Source organism: Bos indicus, chromosome 18, assembly GCF_029378745.1.
Source record: "Bos indicus isolate NIAB-ARS_2022 breed Sahiwal x Tharparkar chromosome 18, NIAB-ARS_B.indTharparkar_mat_pri_1.0, whole genome shotgun sequence".
Classification (NCBI taxonomy): domain Eukaryota; kingdom Metazoa; phylum Chordata; class Mammalia; order Artiodactyla; family Bovidae; genus Bos; species Bos indicus.
In genome coordinates, this window is record NC_091777.1 from 15,774,979 (window position 1) to 15,795,188 (window position 20,210).

The 20,210-nt window shown below is 40.1% G+C and overlaps 1 protein-coding gene and 1 long non-coding RNA gene across 2 annotated transcripts in view; one reads left to right on the forward strand and one right to left on the reverse strand.

Moving 5' to 3' along the window:
* C18H16orf87 (chromosome 18 C16orf87 homolog) overlaps nucleotides 1-8,241 on the reverse strand; it is a 34,120-nt gene extending 25,879 nt beyond the window's left edge. Inside the window, exons 1-2 of the mRNA XM_070770510.1 lie at nucleotides 7,950-8,241; nucleotides 2,931-3,027 (exon numbers count right to left, since the gene is read on the reverse strand). Of these exons, the coding sequence (XP_070626611.1) occupies nucleotides 2,931-3,027; nucleotides 7,950-8,015 (163 nt within the window). The 5' untranslated portion in view covers nucleotides 8,016-8,241. The remainder of the gene's footprint in view (nucleotides 1-2,930; nucleotides 3,028-7,949) is intronic.
* Nucleotides 8,242-8,358: 117 nt separating this feature from the next.
* LOC139177061 (uncharacterized) overlaps nucleotides 8,359-20,210 on the forward strand; it is a 31,982-nt gene continuing 20,130 nt past the window's right edge. The window contains exon 1 of the long non-coding RNA XR_011561468.1: nucleotides 8,359-8,492. This is a non-coding gene — a long non-coding RNA (uncharacterized lncRNA). The remainder of the gene's footprint in view (nucleotides 8,493-20,210) is intronic.

The window sequence follows — 20,210 nt, forward strand, 5'->3', positions numbered from 1 at the left end:
ATCTGGCCCTTGCTTATCCCTCTGGCTTCATCACAAACTCTCCTGGTTTTACTGTCTACATTGCAACCATGCAGGCCCTTCTGTTCCTAAAATATATCAAACTTTTAACAACCTTAGAATTTTTGCATTTGCGATTTCTGTCAAGAATGGTCTTCTTCGTGGCTACTACCCCCCTGCCATGTTCCTATTCAGTCTCAACTTAAAATGTCACCTCTCAGAGAAGCCCTATTATTGTCACCCTGCTTATTTAACTTATATGCAGAGTACAACATGCGAAATGCTGGGCTGGATGAAGCACAAGCTGGAACCAAGATTGCCAGGAGAAATATCAATAACCTCAGATACGCAGATGACAACACCCTTACGGCAGAAAGCAAAGAAGAACTAAAGAGCCTCTTGATAAAAATGAAAATGGAGAGTGAAAAAGTTGGCTTAAAACTCAACATGCAGAAAATTAAGACCATGGCATCTGGTCCCATCACTTCCTGGCCAACAGATGGGGAAACAATGGGAACAGTGAGAAACTTTATTTTTGGGGCTCCAAAATCACTGTAGATGGTGACTGCAACCATGAAATTAAAAGATGCTTGCTCCTTGGAAGAAGAGCTATAACCAACCTAGAGAGCATATAAAAAAGCAGAGACATTACTTTACCAACAAAGGTTCATCTAGTCAAAGCTATGGTTTTTCCAGTAGTCATGTATGGATATGAGAGTTGGACTATAAAGAAAGCTGAGAACAGAAGAATTGATGCTTTTGAACTGTGGTGTTGAAAAAGACTCTTGAGAGTCCCTTGGACAGCAAGGAGATCCAACCTGTCAATCCTAAAGGAAATCAGTCCTGAATATTCATTGGAAGGACTGATGCTGAAGCTGAAACTCCAATACTTTGGCTACCTGATGCAAAGAACTGAATCATTGGAAAAGACCCCGATGCTGGGAAAGATTGAGGGCAGGAGGAGAAGGGGACGACAGAGGATGAGATGGTTGGATGGCATCACCGACGCAATGAACGTGAGTTTGAGTGGGCTCCAGGAGCTGGTGATGGACAGGGAAGCCTGGTGTGCTACAGTCCATGGGATCACAAAGAGTCAGACACGACTGAGCAACTGAACTGAACAGACAAGCCCCCAGTCACTAAGTCAAAAGCAGTCTTACAGTCACACACCACAGCACTCTATTTTAATTCCTTACAAGGCATTTATTACAAGTTGATATTCTCCCTATTTGTTCTCTATTTCCTGTCCACAGGAATGTAGTAAGATCTATGACAGCAGTGAACCTGCCTTGAGAGTAGATTGAGTCATTACTTTAGACCCAAGGCTTAGAACAGTGCCTGGCATACGGCAGGTGCTCATGTATACATCTGTAATCTCTACTCTTATTTGGGGTTCAAAAACATACAAAGTTCTTTTATTTTATCAAAGATGACAAAATTTAATTTCTAATAAATACATCCACTGAATACACCCAATCTGTCTATATTAATGGGAAGATAAAATTCAAACAAAAAAATTTTTTTAGATATTCTATATCAGAATTAATGTATCTAAAAATTATATTCACATCAAAGTCAGGCTGTATATTTTTCAGCCATCAGTTTAAAAAATACTACTTTAAAGTTGTTACAAATTTTACCAGCATTATGAGGGGAAAAACCAAATGTCTATCAAGCAGCAAACAAGTACACAAATTGTGGCATATCCACACAAAGAATACTATTAAAACTAAGCAATAAAAAGGAACGAATTCTTATTGATATATATAACAACATGGCTGAATCTTAAATTATGCTTAGTGAAAGAAACCAGGCAAATGAGTACATACTATATGATTTTATTTATATAATACAAAGTTCTAAAACAGTAACAGCAGATCAGTGGTTATCTGAGGGAAGGGGAAATAAGATGGACAGATCACAGAGAGGAACTAGAAAACTTATGGGAATGATGGACATGTTCATTATCTTGATTGTGGTGATTGTTTGATTAGTGTAAACAAAACTTATCAAAGATACACTTCAAATATGTGCAATTTATTGGATATCAATTATACCTTTATTAAACATTAAAAAAATTTTTTTCTTAAATCAGATTAGGTCACTCCCTAAGCCCTTCAATGGCTTTTCATCCTCCAAAAACAAAAAATAGAAAATCTGTCACAAGCTTTACCAGATTGGTGAATTAACATTTAAATAAAATGAATGTGGTACATATACACAATGGAGTATTACTCAGCCATTAAAAAGAATACATTTGAATCAGTTCTAATGAGGTGGATGAAACTGGAGCCTATTATACAGAGTGAAGTAAGCCAGAAGGAAAAACACCAATACAGTATACTAATGCATATATATGGAATTTAGAAAGATGGTAACAATAACCTGCTGTACGAGACAGCAAAAGAGACACTGATGTATAGAACAGTCTTATGGACTCTGTGGGAGAGGGAGAGGGTGGGAAGATTTGGGAGAATGGCATTGAAACACGTAAAATATCATGTAAGAAACGAGTTGCCAGTCCAGGTTCGATGCACAATACTGGATGCTTGGGGCTAGTGCACTGGGACGACCCAGAGGGATGGTATGGGGAGGGAGGAGGGAGGAGGGTTCAGGATGGGGAACACATGTATACCTGTGGCGGATTCATTTTGATATTTGGCAAAACTAATACAATTATGTAAAGTTTAAAAATAAAATAAAATTAGAAAAAAAATAAATAAATAAAATAAAATAAAGTAAAAAAATAAATAAATAAAATAAAATGAATGGCATATTAATGTCATAAAGCTGATTTCCAATAGCTAATAAAAACCAAACACATATTTCAATAGATTTTATTTAAATTCAAGAAAAATTGAATAGTAAATTCACAAAAACTAATTTTACATTTCTACATCGAAAAGCTAAAAATATGGTAAACTCACAATTACCTGTAGAAGATGGTGCTTTTTCTGGGTGTTTTGCATTTAAAAGTTTTCTGCTAATAAATATGTAACCACAGGGACATGATTTACATGCAACAGGAACCTATAGACAAAAAAAAAAAAAAACACACAATTTATTATTACTACTTTTCTGTTGTTAAACTTCTCAGTGTTTATTTAGTTTCCTGAGCTGAATGATAAATTACTTGAAGTAGGAATCATGGGTTTATTTAAACTCCAATTCCTTACAATAAATGATGAGATGGGTATTGGGTCCTCTACATCTTCACATTCTACTAACGCATTACAACACTAAGACTATAGCAAATACACGATAAAAGTGTGCTGATGTAAGTGAATAACAGAAAACCACAATAGGATCAGAGCCAAGGAAAATATATTGGAAAAAAGGTAGCATTTCCTAAAATATTAGTTTGATAGCAGTTGATAATAGAATAAGTTGGGGGGGCATGGTTGGGAAGTCATTAAAGTAATCCCAGCATAACATCTTGAGGGCCTCACTGGAATAATGAGATTAGAAATAGAGAAAAGGTAGATCTGTAAGACATTTCAGAGGGTAAAGAACTGAAAACAACCCAGGTTCCAACATGAGAGGGTAAGATGCCAATTACTACTGACAGGAAAACAAAATAGTTAACAACAACCAGTTTGAGAGGCCAAAGTACAGTATAAACAACAGAGAATGTAGGACAAAGCAGAAGTTGAGATCTAGGATTTTATAATCTCAGGTCCAGGAAGGAAGTTTGATAAAACACTTAAATTCTCCAGGCTTCTGTTTCAAAATCTATAAAATATTTTTACAAGAGGGTCCTTTCTCCATTTCATACAAATATTTTTTTTAAGTCAAATGTTACTGAAAATTACTGAAAAAAGTTTTAGATTTTCCTCTACAATTGTTTCATAATATTAACCTTAATGTTCCTTGGACTGGGGACACATCCACTAAGAACCAGAAATTAATCTCAACAAAAAGTACTCACAAAATAGTAATTACAATTCTGGTTTGTAAGATAAATTCCATTTGTCATAAAAGTTTAATTATGATTATAAAGCTTTCATCCATTTATGTTCAGAATGCCTCATATTACAGAATATAAACATTTGATCTAAATAAGCTAAATCATAATTTTGGGAGAATTCCTTTTCAGTAAAAAAACTAAAGAACGAACTTGTGTATTCATGAAAAATAACAATGAATCCTATTAAAATAATCAAACTCCAGTATGTCTAACAGGTTCCTTTATCAAGAATATAATGAGATTCTTTAAAAAAATGGCAGAAAATGTTACATTTCTTAATAGTGAAAAATATGCCTAAAATAGGTAAGTTTTGTCATTTTAAAATTTCACATCTTCACAGAAACCAAGCTCAAAGGTACTGACTCATTTCCTTTACACTTAAACACATCATTAAGGGCATAGCAGTAATATAAATTGTTTTAAGTTAAGGCTACCCCAAAAAACAACAGAACATGATGTTCTTATTCAACAGATCCTTTGCTACTCAACAGCCATTTTCTTTCAGCTACTGAAACTCAACAAATTGAAATTTGATTCTGTGTCTCATACACAAAAAATACATCAATCCAATCCAGAATTAACAGGGTGCTACAGTTAGATGAGAAATATAACATTTGGCTTTCAGATGACTAACGCAATCGATAGGCTGATTTACATCCCTTAATGAAAGCATCTTATGTGCAATGAACATTTAGGTGCCTGAGCTAAATCACCCTAAGGGCCTTTTGAAAATGGAAAGTTCCTTTCCCTCACACCAACCCTGGAAAAAAGCCAACTAACCACCATCACAATACAGATCCTGTAAAAAGAATTATTAAGCAGGGTGGCCAACTTCAGTAATATTAGTGTCTTTAAATTATTGTATAATTTAGATTTTTCAAAAAAAATCTAAAACTTTCTTTAAATTTCAGTTGTAATGCCAAAAACAACAGTAATGAAAGTTCTAATGCTATACTTTCAGGATTTTAAAATGGAAGAAAAAAATTTAAAGTTTTGTTTACTGATGGCTTGTGAATCAATTTATTCCTTGAAAAACAGGTATTTGGATTGTTTGCACATGCTTTACAAGTAAGACAGCTTAAAAAAAACTGCAAAAAACAAAATCCTGGCCCTATATTGTTTCACTGATTTAAAAAAGCTAAAAAAATAACCATTTTATGGAGAATACATTTATATTCTTTGTTGCTAAGGGGAAAGTTACCTATAGCAGACATATTTGCTAAAGGTCACATAAAATTTTCTAAAATTTTTTTCCAAAAAGGGGAAAAGCTGATCTAATAAAGGAGTAAACAAAAATGCAAAAACAGATACACCAAAGACACCAGAAAAATAATAAGGATCTTGACTACTACTATACTCAAAATGGCTCAGTAATTTGAATTAGTGGATGTGAAACCTATTGAAAATGAAAAGTATTGTGGTTTAGATGTTTCAAAACTATGTTTTCAATAGAGGCATGTAAAAGGGGATGTTATAAAGCAACTGAAAATCTAGGTCTTTCTTGTTTACTGATCTCTGTACCCGTTTTTAAACTTACACATACAGAACACATGTAAATCTACTCAGCTGAGGCAACTTCCTCAAACTTTAAAGATTTTTACATTTATGCTTATACACTGTATTTAAATTGTAATTTAATGTTCACCAGGCAACTTAGAATAACAGCAGTATTTTTAGTTTTTTTAAAATGGCTTTCAGGATTATGATTTTTCTCATTTATAAGAAATCTATACTTTCAAATAATTAGAAAGCTAAAATTAATCTATTATTTTCTTCGATTGAGTTACTTTTAGTAAAAGACAAACTGCTTTTAAGAATTACCAAAAGTTTGAATTAGTCATCATTTACGTTATCTTAAGTATTCAGAATAAAGGACAACACAAACTAACATTTTAAATTATGTTGTAGCTTGCTATGCAATGAATTGTGTCCCCACCCTGCCAAAAACATCCCAGCAATAAATTCATCTGTTAAAGCCCCAACTCCTCAATGTAATGGTTTTTAAAGATGAGATAATTAGGTTTAGATGAGTTCATGAGGGTGGGGCCCTCATGATGGCATTAGTGTCCTTAGAAGAGCTATCAGAAAGCTCCCTTTTCTGCCAGGATCTTGGGGCTTCCAGCCTCCAGAACTGTGACAAAATAAATGACTGCTGTTTGAGCCACCCAATCTACAGTATTTTCTTATGGGAAAGGGGTTTCTTTCTTTCCCATATTTTCTTATGGGAAAGCTGGAAGAGGGGTTGTGTGTGTGTTAACAACAAAATGAAATACGGTATTTCCAAATAAAATGCTGATCACATTTTGATGAACAGATAAAAAGACTCCTACAAGTTTACAATCCTTTCCTCTTTCTTCAACCAGGATATTCAAAACAGGTTAAGGTTACTTCATGCCAAGTACTGCAAGGTCATGATTCACACTAATTGATGCCCTTACAGACACTGGAATGCATAATCCATACCATGTAAACCTTATATTTCTGCACAATTGGAACAAATGGAAATGATTTAAATATTGAAATAATCTTCGACAAGGAGACTTAAATAAAGAAGTCCAATTTTTTCAGAATTTAACAAATTTAGTTCAATGGTAAGAATGGAAATTTAACTTTGGTTTGGAAAACATGGCTAAATTGTTTTTAAAGTGCATAGTCAATAAATTCATAAAATCAATAAACCATAATTCTCCTTGCACAGCCTTCCTCTAATCAGTATATCTACCATTGCCCATAAAAGATACTGAATAAAACATGTAACATTTTCTGTTAAAAGATTTGCTCAATCTTTAAGCTTGCTCCTTAAAGAATGCTCTAAAATCAGCTTATTAAAAGAATCTTCAGCCATTTCAAATTATTCCTCATTTTAAAAAGAAAGAAAAAGAAAGGGGGAGGAGAGAGGTAGTCATTTTGAAAAAATTCTCCCAGTGGAAAAGGAAAAAACACACCCAGATCAGCATGCTGGCGAGAAACAAGGGCCCTTACTAATGCTTTTAACTGAGAGTTTTAACTCATTAGATTATAAGGTTTTAGAGGAACGGGTGAAAAATGAGGCATTCTTAAACTAAAAGAGTAAATGAGATTTAAAACATTACAGCTATGACACCATTAATTCTGTGTGGAAAGCAGTCATTTAAAATTCATAAAACCCCATACATATTTTTTAGAAGATCTGGAAGCAGAAATCCTAAATTTTTAACAGTGGATACCGCGGCGGGTAGGGGAACGTGAGGAGCGCCCAGAAAGGAAGGGCTTCAATGGGGACGTAATTCAATTATATTCCATTTAAAACAATGTACAGAAAAGATTCGTGATTATTTACGGCAAAAATAATACGTTTTAAGAGAAAAAAAACTCCATATTTCGCCAAAACTTATAACTATTACACTGTGGGCCTTATTGTCACATTTAAGCATCCGCCCAAGTGGCGGGGGGACAGTTTGGGGGGTCCACCGTACACATCTGAAATGGGAACAAAGCAACCCTGAGTGGCAGGAGGGGGATTTGGGAGCCAGGAGCCCTGACTTGGGAGTTTGCACATCAGGCACTCTCGTCGGGGCAGGAGGGGGCTGAGGGACCGTTCTCGTCCACTTGGGCCGCTGCCCCACTCCTGCCGCTGTCACCGGAGCCGGCCAGGCGACTCGGGGAGGCTCCGGACAGGGCGCCCCGTCTGCTCAGGATAAACCCACGCCCCCTCTCACGCAGCCCAGCCACAGGGCACGACACTCGCCCGTCTGACCGCCGCCAGGTGGACACCGGCCGGGCCGCGGCTCCGGGCGCTTCCCCGGCAACCCCTCGGCTCGGCCCGGCCCGGCCGGTTCGGGGCTCCCGCGGTGGCCACAGAGCCCGAAGGCCGGCCCACTCGCTCGGTCGCCAGGACCCCGGCGAGGCGGCCTCTCCACAGCCAACGGCCACAGGCAACGGCCGCCTGCCCGCGCGCACCCGCTCCGCTGGCCCGCGTGTTCGGTGCCCGGCCCCCGACGCCCACCTGTTGGTCGCACTCGGGGCATGATTTGGTGGCCATCTTCACTTTCTTAGCTCGAGTTGCAGACATGCTTCTCTCAGGCGGCGGCGGCGGCAGCAGCAGTGGCGGCGGCGGTGGCGGCGGTTCGGACTCCGCCCCTCGTACCTCAGCAGCCCAGCCTCTGCCCGCGCGATCCCCGCTGGCCAGACCGAGGCTCTGACGGGTGCGCGCGCGCGCGCGTCCGCGAACTCAAGGAGAGCCTGCGGGCCGAGGAGGCGGGGTGCGGCGTGCGCCGGCTCCAAGAAACTGCGGAAGACGCTTCCACCCACACCGCTCCGGTCCTCCAGCGGGTCTCGATTCTCACGAGAAGACACACATGGATTTTCCGACGGGACAATGGACACGCCCTCTCTCGGCCGGATGAACGGCGTGGGGGCGTGGCTTAGCCGGATTCGGCAGTAACGGGCGTCGGGCTCCACCAACGAAAGCACAGAAAGGGCGGGTCGTGGTGCTGAGCACGCCCCCTTCCCCGGAGGAAGAAGGTGAGAGTGAAAAAGCAGGTGGGAGGTAAGACTTTTCGTACAGATACCGACATTTGATAGATTTCAATAAATGTTAGCAAGTTTAATCACTGATAAATTATAATATACAGCTGATGAGTCTGCTAGATGCCAGCCTTGAGCTCATCACCGGGAGGTGTGAAATTCGTTGAGTCAAATATGTATTGAGGGCCAAATCTGCCAGACAAATTTGAATACTGGGAGGTGCCTGTCCTCAAACACGTAGTCTAGAGGTGTAGAGGGCCTAACATTCGAATACAGGGGAAATGAGTTGTTGGGAGGAGTAATTCGGTTGACTACAATATCAAAATTTAAAATTCACCTCGCCTTTGATCTTGCAATCCCATCCCTAAGAATTTGAAAAGATATCCTCCCTAAGAATTTGAAATATATTCACCAGCTGTGCTTAAATGCATTTGTGCAAAGATGTTGCACTTCGCAGCACAGCTTGATCAGAAACAGCCCGGGTGTCCACCAACAAATTGCCTGAGCAAATTTAGGTATGCATACATCAGAATTATCATTGCAGTTTTTCAAAAGAATGATAGTTCTATATGAAGTGATATAATGATCTCCAAAATAGTATTAATTGGAAGAGCAAAGTACTCTACACCTGTTTAATATTGTGTAAAATAACATGAAAATATATTTATGGTTACATATACATTAAGAGCCGGAGAAGGCAATGGCACCCCACTCAAGTACTCTTGCCTGGAAAATCCCATGGACGGAGGAGCCTGGTAGGCTGCAGTCCATGGGGTCGCTAAGAGTCGGACACGACTGAGCGACTTCACTTTCACTTTTCACTTTCATGCATTGGAGAAGGAAATGGCAACCCACTCCAGTGTTCTTGCCTGGAGAATCCCAGGGACGGCAGAGCCAGGTGGGCTGCCGTCTCTGGGGTCGCACAGAGTCGGACACAACTGAAGTGACTTAGCAGCAGCAGCAGCAGCATACATTAAGATACTAGAAAAGAAAGTGGAGGGCAGGAAGAGGAGGGAGACATATTCCATATAGTATTGTATTAATGTGAATTGTCTACCAGGTTAACCTAATATAACATAGGACAACCCCTCACCCCCCACCCACTCCTCCACCCCCCGCAAAAGAGAAAAGGATTTGTATAGTTACTGAAGTCAGCTGACACACTGTCAAGGGAGTTTGTGTTCCTAGGCTTTCTAGTAGAGCTATCTCCAATGCTGAATCCCTAAGAAGATCCAATTGCCAACATCCACTGGATCATCGAAAAAGCAAGAGAGTTCCAGAAAAACATCTATTTCTGCTTTATTGACTATGCCAAAGCTTTTGACTGTGTGGATCACAATAAACTGGAAAATTCTGAAAGAGATAGGAATACCAAACCACCTGACCTGCCTCTTGAGAAACCTGTATGCAGGTCCGGAAGCAACAGTTAGAACTGGACATGGAACAACAGACTGGTTCCAAATAGGAAAAGGCTGTATATTGTCACCCTGCTTATTAAACTTATATGTAGAGTACATCATGAGAAATGCTGGGCTGGAGGAAGCACAAGCTGGAATCAAAATTTCCGGGAGAAATATCAATAACCTCAGATATGCAGATGACACCACCTTTATGGCAGAAAGTGAAGAGGAACTAAAAAGCCTCTTGATGAAAGTGAAAGAGGAGAGTGAAAAAGTTGGCTTAAAAGCTCAACATTCAGAAAACTAAGATCATGGCATCTGGTCCCATCACTTCATGGGAAATAGATGGGGAAACAGTGGAAACAGTGTCAGACTTTACTTTTGGGGGCTCCAAAATCACTGCAGATGGTGATTGCAGCCATGGAATTAAAAGACGCTTGCTCCTTGGAAGGAAAGTTATGACCAACCTAGATAGCATATTCAAAAGCAGAGATATTAATTTGCCAACAAAGGTCCGTCTAGTCAAGGCTATGGTTTTTCCAGTGGTCATGTATGGATGTGAGAGTTGGACTGTGAAGAAAGCTGAGCGCCGAAGAATTGATGCTTTTGAACTGTGGTGTTGGAGAAGACTCTTGAGAGTCCCTTGGACAGCAAGGAGATCCAACCAGTCCATTGTAAAGGAGATCAGTCCTGGGATTTCTTTGGAAGGAATGATGCTAAAGCTGAAACTCCAGTAGTTTGGCCACCTCATGAGAAGAGTTGACTCCTTGGAAAAGTCCCTGATGCAGGGAGGGGTTGGGGGCAGGAGGAGAAGGGGACGACAGAGGATGAGATGGTTGGATGGCATCACCAACTCGATGGACGTGAGTTTGGGTAAACTCCAGGAGTTGGTGATGGACAGGGAGGCCTGGCGTGCTGCGGTTCATGGGGTCGCAGAGTTGGACATGACTGAGCTACTGAACTGAACTGAACTGAACTGAAGGAAGTCAGGTGGAGTTGCCCGATCAGAGGTGAGAAACCACCAGGCAGATGAGACAGAGTAAGCAAAGGCAGAGAAGTCAGTAGCTTGGTGTTGTGAGTGCACCAAGTGCAAGACAGAGTTAAGACTGGAGATGTGGATCATATCCAGCTGGGCAGACAGGGTCTTTGCTACCATGGGAGGGAGTTTGGGCTTCTTCCTGAGTGCAGTGGGGCAGTAGAGGTTTTAGTTTGGGGAGTTAACAGGGTTATATTTGAAGTTGGTAATGATTGGACCAGTAAAATACCTCAGATATTACGACCTGAGGCATGGGGAGAGGATGGACAATAGAGGAGAGGAATTTTAAAAATATGAAGGCCATAGTGTTAGTAAAACTTAAGGAGCTATTTTATTTTGTTGGTGGAGAGCAGCAGCCATGGATATTTCCAGGATGACTCTCAAACTTCTAATACAAAGAAATGGAGGAATAGAAGTAACAGAGGAAGATAGTACCTCAGTTTTCCTTGGAGAATAGTGTAGGCCATGAATTGGGAACCCAGGTCCTGTAATCCTGGCCTTGAGGAGTTTTCTGAAAATTGCATTTGACTAGGTCCTTTTTAGGAAACTCTCCCCAAAAGGGCACTTGGTTGGTGTGGGTAAGGAAGAGGTCTTTATCTCTTTGGGGTTTTTGGCAGAAACTGACAGTTGACTGATGCAAACTCTATCTAGGCCCCCCCTCCCTTCTCTCTAGCCATCTTCTAAGTAGGAATGGGTCATGTGTTATCGCTGGCCAATAAGATATAAACCGAAGTCCACTGAGTGGGATTTTTGGAAAGGCTCTGAGTTCCTGATAAAAATGAAGCAATTCTTGTCCAGAAAAATCTCTTAGTCCTTTGCCTTTCACACTTTTCTTACTCTCTGGAGCATGAACTTGAGGCCCTATAGGTAAAGCAGCCATCTTATGACAATGAGACAATGAGGTATTGGTTATATATTGTTACATAACAAATTACGCCCAAAATTAGTGGCTTAAAACATACCTGTTTCTGTGAGTCAGGAATACAGATGTAGTTCTGCAATCTCATCTATGAGTGCTCAACGATGGGGAGATCCACTTCTCAGTCAGTTCAGTCACTCAGTCATGTCCGACTCTACGACCCCATGAACCGTAGCATGCCAGGCCTCCCTGTCCATCACCAACTCCTGGCGTTTACCCAAACTCATATCCATTGAGTCAGTGATGCCATCCAACCATCTCATCCTCTGTCGTCCCCTTCTCCTCCTGCTCTCAATCTTTCCCAGCATCAGGGTCTTTTCCAATGAGTCAGCTCTTCACATCAGGTGACGAAAGTATTGGAGTTTCAGCTTCAGCATCAGTCCTTCCAATGAACACCCAGGACTGATCTCCTTTAGGATGGACTGGTTGGATCTCCTTGCAGTCCAAGAGATTCTCAAGAGTCTTCTCCAACACCACAGTTCAAAAGCATCAATTCTTCTGCACTCAGCTTTCTTCATAGTCCAACTCTCACATCCATCCATACATGATATACTTCTAAGCTTACTCATTTGATTGTTGGCAAGCCCCAGTCCCTCATCACATGGAGATCTGACCTATGGTAGAGTAGAGTAATCAAAGAGGACTTCCTGGAGTAATCAAAGAAGAAATGTGCATGATAGGTAGAGTTAACGAGGTAAAGAGGAATAGCAAATATTCAGCCAGAAAGAGCAGCTTGGGCAAATTAACTGAGGTAAAAGGAAGTGAAAGGAAGCTATTGTTGCTGAAGCACCAAGAGAAAGAGGAAGAGAGAATCTGACATATTGAGGATGGGTGCTGGAGAATCTACTTTCCACTGGCTTTCAATGCTACTTCTAACTTTGTTCAAGATCTTTTATATGTGCTGTTAAAGTGGCTGTAGGTGCTCTAGTCTCATAATAAGCAATTAGACCAGACAGGAACTATAATATTTTAATACAGGGATTATGTACTTGAGAAACCAAAATGGCCATTTAAATGTGGTTGTTTTTTTTTTTTTTTTTTTTTGGCTGAGCTTACTCAGCTTGTGGGATCTTAGTTTCCTGACTAGGGATCAAATCCAGGGCCTCGGTAATGAAAGTGCAGTCTTAGCCACTGGACCACCAGGGAATTCCCTCAAAGCTGTTCTTTATACCCTTTTGTATACCCAAGCTGTGGGGAGGTGGTGGGGAGGAGGGATGGTGGTAAGAAGAAGTGAGGCGTAACAGCCTCCATCTCCATTCCTTTATTTTGATACTCAAAGTTTCTACCAAGGAGCCCTTTAAAGCTTCTCTTTCTTTTCTGGGAAAGGAGAATGAAAGCACTTGGCTGCTTGGGAGGTCTTGATTTCCTTAAAATTTCTCATTTTTCTTGAAAATCTAATATAGCTCCTAAATTAAAGAGTTAAAAGTTTAAAGCTGTAGTTCCTACTTTTCCAAAGCAATGGAGAGATGATCATCACAATGATGAAAATGTAGTCATTTTGTGTTGATTCTGTTCACAACACTATACTCTGGATTTCCAAAAAGGAGCAGTCCATGATTTTAAAAAAAGAAATATCAAATAATAGACAAAGAAGATGCTATCTTTCTCCTAAAAGAGAGCTTTTCTTTTCTCCCAACGAAGCCAATAACACACTGCATCAAGGAGCACTCACTGCAGGAAAGCCACAGGCTCAAAGCAACTCAAGAGGCCAGCCCTCTTTTACAGCTGGGTACCTCTGGCCAGTTCAAGACATGTACCAGGCTTCACTGAGTACTGAACTCAGCCCACTGGCCTGCCCTGGACACAGAGGAGCCTCCAGAGGTGTTCCATGCCTTGCTTTGCCTCCTTTTTCTTTTTCTCTCACAGTATTAAATATTACTTTATTAGGCATCTACTCTGTGCCTATCCTTACATTATGTTCCTCTTCCTCCCCAAATCCTGCAGAGTATACAGTTAAATAAAGGCTCAAGGAGCATTATCAGTCAGGAATTTTTTTGTTGTTGTTTTTTGCCAAACAAAAAACCCAAATCAAAATGGCTTAAACAAAAAGGGTTACTGGCTCACGTAACCAAAAAACATGAATAGTAGTACCAGTTTCCAGAGAAGGCAATGGCACCCCACTCCAGTACTCTTGCCTGGAAAATCCCATGGATGGAGGAGCCTGGCAGGCTTCATTCCATGGGGTCGCTAAGAGTCCAACACAACTGAGCGACTTCACTTTCACTTTTCACTTTCATGCATTGGAGAAGGAAATGGCAACCCACTCCAGTGTTCTTGCCTGGAGAATCCCAGGGACGGGGGAGCCAGGTGGGCTGCCGTCTATGGGGTCGCACAGAGTCGGACACTGAAGTGACTTAGCAGCAGCAGCAGTACCAGTTTCAGGCACAACTGGATCCATGTTCCCACATAAACAACAGCATCCATTTTTGTCTTTCGGGTCTACATCCCTTCTTGGAGGTGATAGGAAAGATGGCTCAGGTAGCTCACCATCCTATATTTGCTCCTTTTCCTGTCTCATTACACTTCACTGCTTCTGTTTGGTTTTCCTACCTATACCAGAATCACTCATCTGGGCTGGACAAGGACATCCACTGATTATTTTGGACCAAAATTCAGCATCCAGCTCTGGAAATCTTACAGGGGGTCTGGGAACTGAGGGAAGGATGGGTGGGTCACGGAACAACTACCATCCAGAGTAAGTAACTTTACAACAGCACTTTCTTTCACAATGGCCAAGCCACTGCCTCTCTGCCCTGTTACCATTTAGCCTCACCCTGACCTTGATCCTGGGAAAGACTGAAGGCAGAAGGGGATGGCAGAGGATGAGATGGTTGGACATCACTCATGACTCAATGGACATGAGTTTGAGCAAACTCCGGGAGCTAGTGATGGACAGTGAAGCCTGGCATGCTGCAATCCATGGGGTTGCAAAGAGTCGGACACCACCGAGCGACTGAACTGAACTGTGCTGCCTTTGAAATAAAGTCCTTCCCACACTTTTGGTCTTAGTCCTCTTACCCCATCAGTCTGAACTAAATCAGAAGCTTCACTGTCCTGGATGTAAGCAAGAGTCCACAGAAACTGTAGATTCCTTGATAAACCCATAGATGTAGTAGTACAACGAGCATGTGACTCCCAACCAGGGCATCCAGCAAAGAGAGTAAATTAAGACTAGAAGCAGGCTATGCTCTGCTCACCAAGCCTTGTGTCATGGTGCAGGACTGCAGCTACCCCAAGGAAAGAACACTTTTTTTTTCCTTTTCTGCAACAATACGTCCCATTGTCCTTAATCCTTGGGATCATAGTCAATTTTACTTTAGGGAATTTCCATGCCCTCTCTTCTTCCATTTCTCTCCTTCCCTCCCTTTCAGTGTCTCTCTCCCTGTCCAGGTTAAGATTCATTCCAGAATGTCCTCTTACCTCTTACCTTTCAAGATTCCTTAACTCTCCTCTCTTTCATGGATTAGACATAGCAGGTTGTCAGCAGGGAAAGAGGCAGAAAGAGGACCATCCCAGTATCTTTATCACAACTTAATCCCTGGATGCGGAGAAGGCAATGGCACCCCACTCCAGTACTCTTGCCTGGAAAATCCCATGGACGGAGGAGCCTGGTGGGCTGCAGTCCATGGGGTGCTAAGAGTCCGACACGACTGAGCAACTTCACTTTCACTTTTCACTTTCATGCATTGGAGAAGGAAATGGCAACCCGCTCCAGTGTTCTTGCCTGGAAAATCCCAGGGACGGTGGAGCCTGATGGGCTGCCATCTATGGGGTCGCACAGAGTCAGACACGACTGAATCGACTTAGTAGCAGCAGTAGCAGTAATCCCTGGATGCCACAAAGAATAACTGCAATTTAGTTACAAAATCATAAAGAGGCCATTAGCTATGGCCTCTGACAGGCCACTTACATTTAAAAAAATAATAAAATCAGAATGGAAAATATATGAATGAAAGGATTGGCTCTGTGTGACAGAATGAGTATTATCATCCCAAAGCATCACTGAGCCATGTGTGCATGGCATTTAGTATTAGAAACATGCTTTCATTTCTTTAGTGAAAAAATATTTTCTGAGAGCCTCTGATGAGGCAGCTCATCTCTCTGGAACCCACTTTACTCAGACCTTTGCATGACTGACTCCTAAGCATCTTTCACATACACATACACTCTGGGCTCCACATTCCTCCAGTGAAGCAGCCCAAAACTCAGGGGCAGCTTGTAGTTTTCCAGCACCCTAGGTTCCTTTCCATATTCATGTTCTGCCAGGCTCTGGGAAGGTATCAAGTTGAACCACATGAAATTGCCTTTTTATGGGCTAAATGAAAATGTTAAATATTTTGGAGAAAAAATGCTATACTCAACCAAAATATGCACTGTTAGCATTAACTGCTTTCCCCAACCGGTAAGGTTCCCCCAGTATTAAATGGTATATACTATATTTATAAAATTCAGCATTATTAATATTTATTCAAATCCTCCAATTACTGCTTCTCAGTTGGAGAAAGTTTTGTTTCTTAGAGTTCCAAATGACAGGAAAGGTGGTAATTGGTTGAAAAAAAGTCAGGTAAATATGATGAATGTGGTAAAATTTCTTAGCTCAATTAAATTAATCAATTTAATTAATAATTAAAAAATTATGGTGGTTTGTGATTTCTGTGGTCAGATGTCATGGAAAAATATAGGTTCATGTCTGCTAACCAATACAGAGTACTTTTAGGTAAACTTTTTATATATAATTTAAACTTTTTGGCAATAAGATGCTACCATTAGTTATACCTGGGTTAAAAAGCAGTAATGAAACAGTCTTTGTAGACCACCATACCATTACCAGAACCTTTTTTTTTTATTACAGTGATGGTTTGAACACATGTTCAGGAACTTCATCAACATCTATCCATTGTCCAGATCACCTTCAATGTCATTTTTTTGTCAAAGCTTATGATCCTCTCCAAAATATGTCTCTGTTCTCTCAAATCTTAAGAGATGAGAATATCTCTAACCATCTGAGTTTATGATCATCCATTAACTGGTGTGGTACCTACCCATGCGTCCATTTTTTTTTAACCTTTCCTATTGCAGCCAGGTGTCGAGAAACTATTGTAGCAGAAGCTCCTAAAGTCTGCTGCAAGACTTCGAATTGCTGTTTTGGGGTTAGCTTCTACCATAGCTCTCAACTGATCTTCATTTAAAACAGATTTGGGTTTCCCCAAAGGCTCATTTTTCAGACCCAGAACAAAATTTTTCAAACTAACATCCAGCACTAACAGAGCCTTTCCCAAAGACAGAATTGATATTTCTACTTGCCATGGCTGCACTATGTCCTTAAACAATAAAAACTCAATCATCAAAGAAAACTGAACATATACAAAATTGTATATTTAGATTCTGTTACAAAACTTTTATTTTCTTCAAATTTTCACTCACTGATTTTACTGCCTATCAGTTCATCTTGTCTGCAACAAAAATTACTGTTTAGCTAATGCTGGTTTTCTATTTCCTGTAGTTCTTCCACAGTTATTAAACTGAAGTTCTACTATGAAGGAAGAACTGTCCCTTTCCCCTCATTTTAAAATTTATATCAGTAGGGCTCACAGATATATACTTTATTAATTCAATGATAACATTATTTCTTTTGCTCAAACTAGTCCAGCTTTGGCCATTAGGAACTCCTTTAGTTTGGCTCCTGTGTTCTTTCAGCAATATTCTCCCATTTCTTTCTTTAAAAAAAAAAACAAAACTTTTTTTTTTAATTATCTGGCACACCTAAAGATTTTCCAGCCAGCTTTATCCCATCTTAGTCCTGTAGTTGACCTCTTCTCTAAAGATCCCTGGTTCCTTTTATTGAAGAATCATACTTAAAGATTGGATGCTAAGTTTCTTCATCACTGCTGAGGTGTCATCACTTCTAGTTCCTCACACTGAACAGTTAGGAAAAATATGTGTGCATACTAACTGACACGTATAGTGATAGCTCAGATTCCAATCCAACCCAGAAGAGTTCATTTTAGCCTCGTCCTCTCCTTATGAAAAACCCAGTTCTTATCTAAAACATATTTACCGGTTTGTTCAGTTTGAGTACACACATAAAGCACAGAATTGTTCATCTATACCCCTGTGAGAAATACATTTACTGACTAGACTACAGCATTAACCCACGGTTCTTTGATGTCTTTAACATTACTGTATCTACTCAAGATAGTATTTTCCACAATTGCTTGGGTTAGTTCTTTTCTTCCCCATCCTATTCAGTGTCACTCTTTCCTCATTCCACTACCCAATTCCCATCTTTCCATTTCCCTACACCCCTATAGATTGCCAGTCACTTCATTTTGTGGTTTAACTCCACTGGCATTGATTTTGGACAAATGATCAACTACATATATGTATTGTCTTATGTCTCCTTTCTTACATAAAAGGTAGGATACTATAAATACTATTATGCTTGATTTTTTTTTTACTTAACTGTATATTCTGGAAAGAACTGCAAAGAACTGACTCATTAGAAAAGACCCTGATGCTGGGAAAGATTGAAGGCAGGAAGAGAAAGAGTTGACAGAGGATGAGATGGTTGGATGGCATCACCAACCCGATGGACGTGAGTTTGAGCAAGCTCTGGGAGTTGGTGAAGGACAGGGAAGCCTGGCATACTGCAGTCAATAAGGTTGCAAAGAGTCAAATGTGACTGAGTGACTGAACTGAACTGGTATTCTGGAAAACACTTCAGATAAATTAATAAAGATTATCCTCATTTCTAAAATATAGCTCTATTATGCTGCTGTACAGATACACCAGTTTAATTACTTTCCTATGTACAGGCATTCAGACTGTGTCCAATATTTTGCAGTTACATACAATGCTGCAGTAAATATCTACATGTGTTTTCATATTGCTGGAGATATATCTTCATGGTAGATTCTCAGAAATGGTCTTGCTGGGTCAAAAGGTAAATAAATACTAAAAAAAAATACTATGTAACTTTTTTTTTTTTTTTGCTAAGTCGCTTCCGTCGTGTCCGACTCTGTGCGACCCCATAGATGGCAGCCCACCAGGCTCCCCCATCCCTGGGATTCTCCAGGCAAGAATACTGGAGTGGGTTGTAGGTATTGCCAAATCTCCCCTCAGAAGAGTTACAGCAATTTGTATTCTCACAAGCAATGTATGACAGTGCCTGTTTCCCCACAGTTTCACCAACAAAGTGTGAAAAATTACCATTTTTATATCTGGTTGTTAGAATTTTATCTCTCAATTTTTAAGACCTCTTTATAGATTAAAAAATTAATAAGCACTGACTATAAAGTACAGGAAACTCTACCCAATACTACGTAATGACCTATATACAAAAAGAACCTAAAAAATATATAATATACACACTATGTTATATAGCAGAAACAATATTATAAATCAACTATACTCCAATAACTAAAAATTAATTTAATAAAGAATTGTAGAAGTATTCTCATCTAAAATATTATCATCTTTATGGCATAGATTGTGAATATTTTTCCCCACAAACTTTGTCTATGGGACTTTTGTCATGCAAGAATTGAATTTAGTGACATTTATAAATCTTTTCTTTTAATGCTTCTGGATTTTAAGTCACAGTAAGCCTTATTTTCTAAACCAAGATTATAGAGGAGCTAGTTTATGTTAGCAGTGGATTGAAGTGAACTTTTAAATAATATTACAAGGACAACAAAAGTAAAAATAGGTAAATTGAACTACATCAAAATTTAAAACTTCAGTGATGAGGACACAATCAACAGAGTGAAAAGGCAACCTATAGCATGGAAGAAATAATTACAAATCAGATATCTAATAAATGGTTAAATATTCAGAATATATAAAGAACTCTTAGAATTCAACAAAAAAAAATTACCTGATTTTAAAAAATGGGCAAAGGACCTGAATAAATATTTCTCCAACAAACATACACACATGGCCAACAAGCATATGAAAAAATGCTCAACATCACTAATCATTCAGTTCAGTTCAGTTCAGTCACTCAGTCGTGTCCGACTCTTTGCGACCCCATGAATTGCAGCACTCCAGGCCTCCCTGTCCATCACCAACTCCCAGAGTTCACTCAGACTCACGTCCATGGAGTTGGTGATGCCATCCAGCCATCTCATCCTCTGTCGTCCCCTTCTCCTCCTGCCCCCAATCCCTCCCAGCATCAGAGTCTTTTCCAATGAGTCAACTCTTCACATGAGGTGGCCAAAGTACTGGAGTTTCAGCTTTAGCATCATTCCTTCCAAAGAAATCCCAGAGCTGATCTCCTTCAGAATGGACTGGTTGGATCTCCTTGCAGTCCAAGGGACTCTCAAGAGTCTTCTCCAGCACCACAATTCAAAAGCATCAATTCTTTGGCGCTCAGCTTTCTTCACA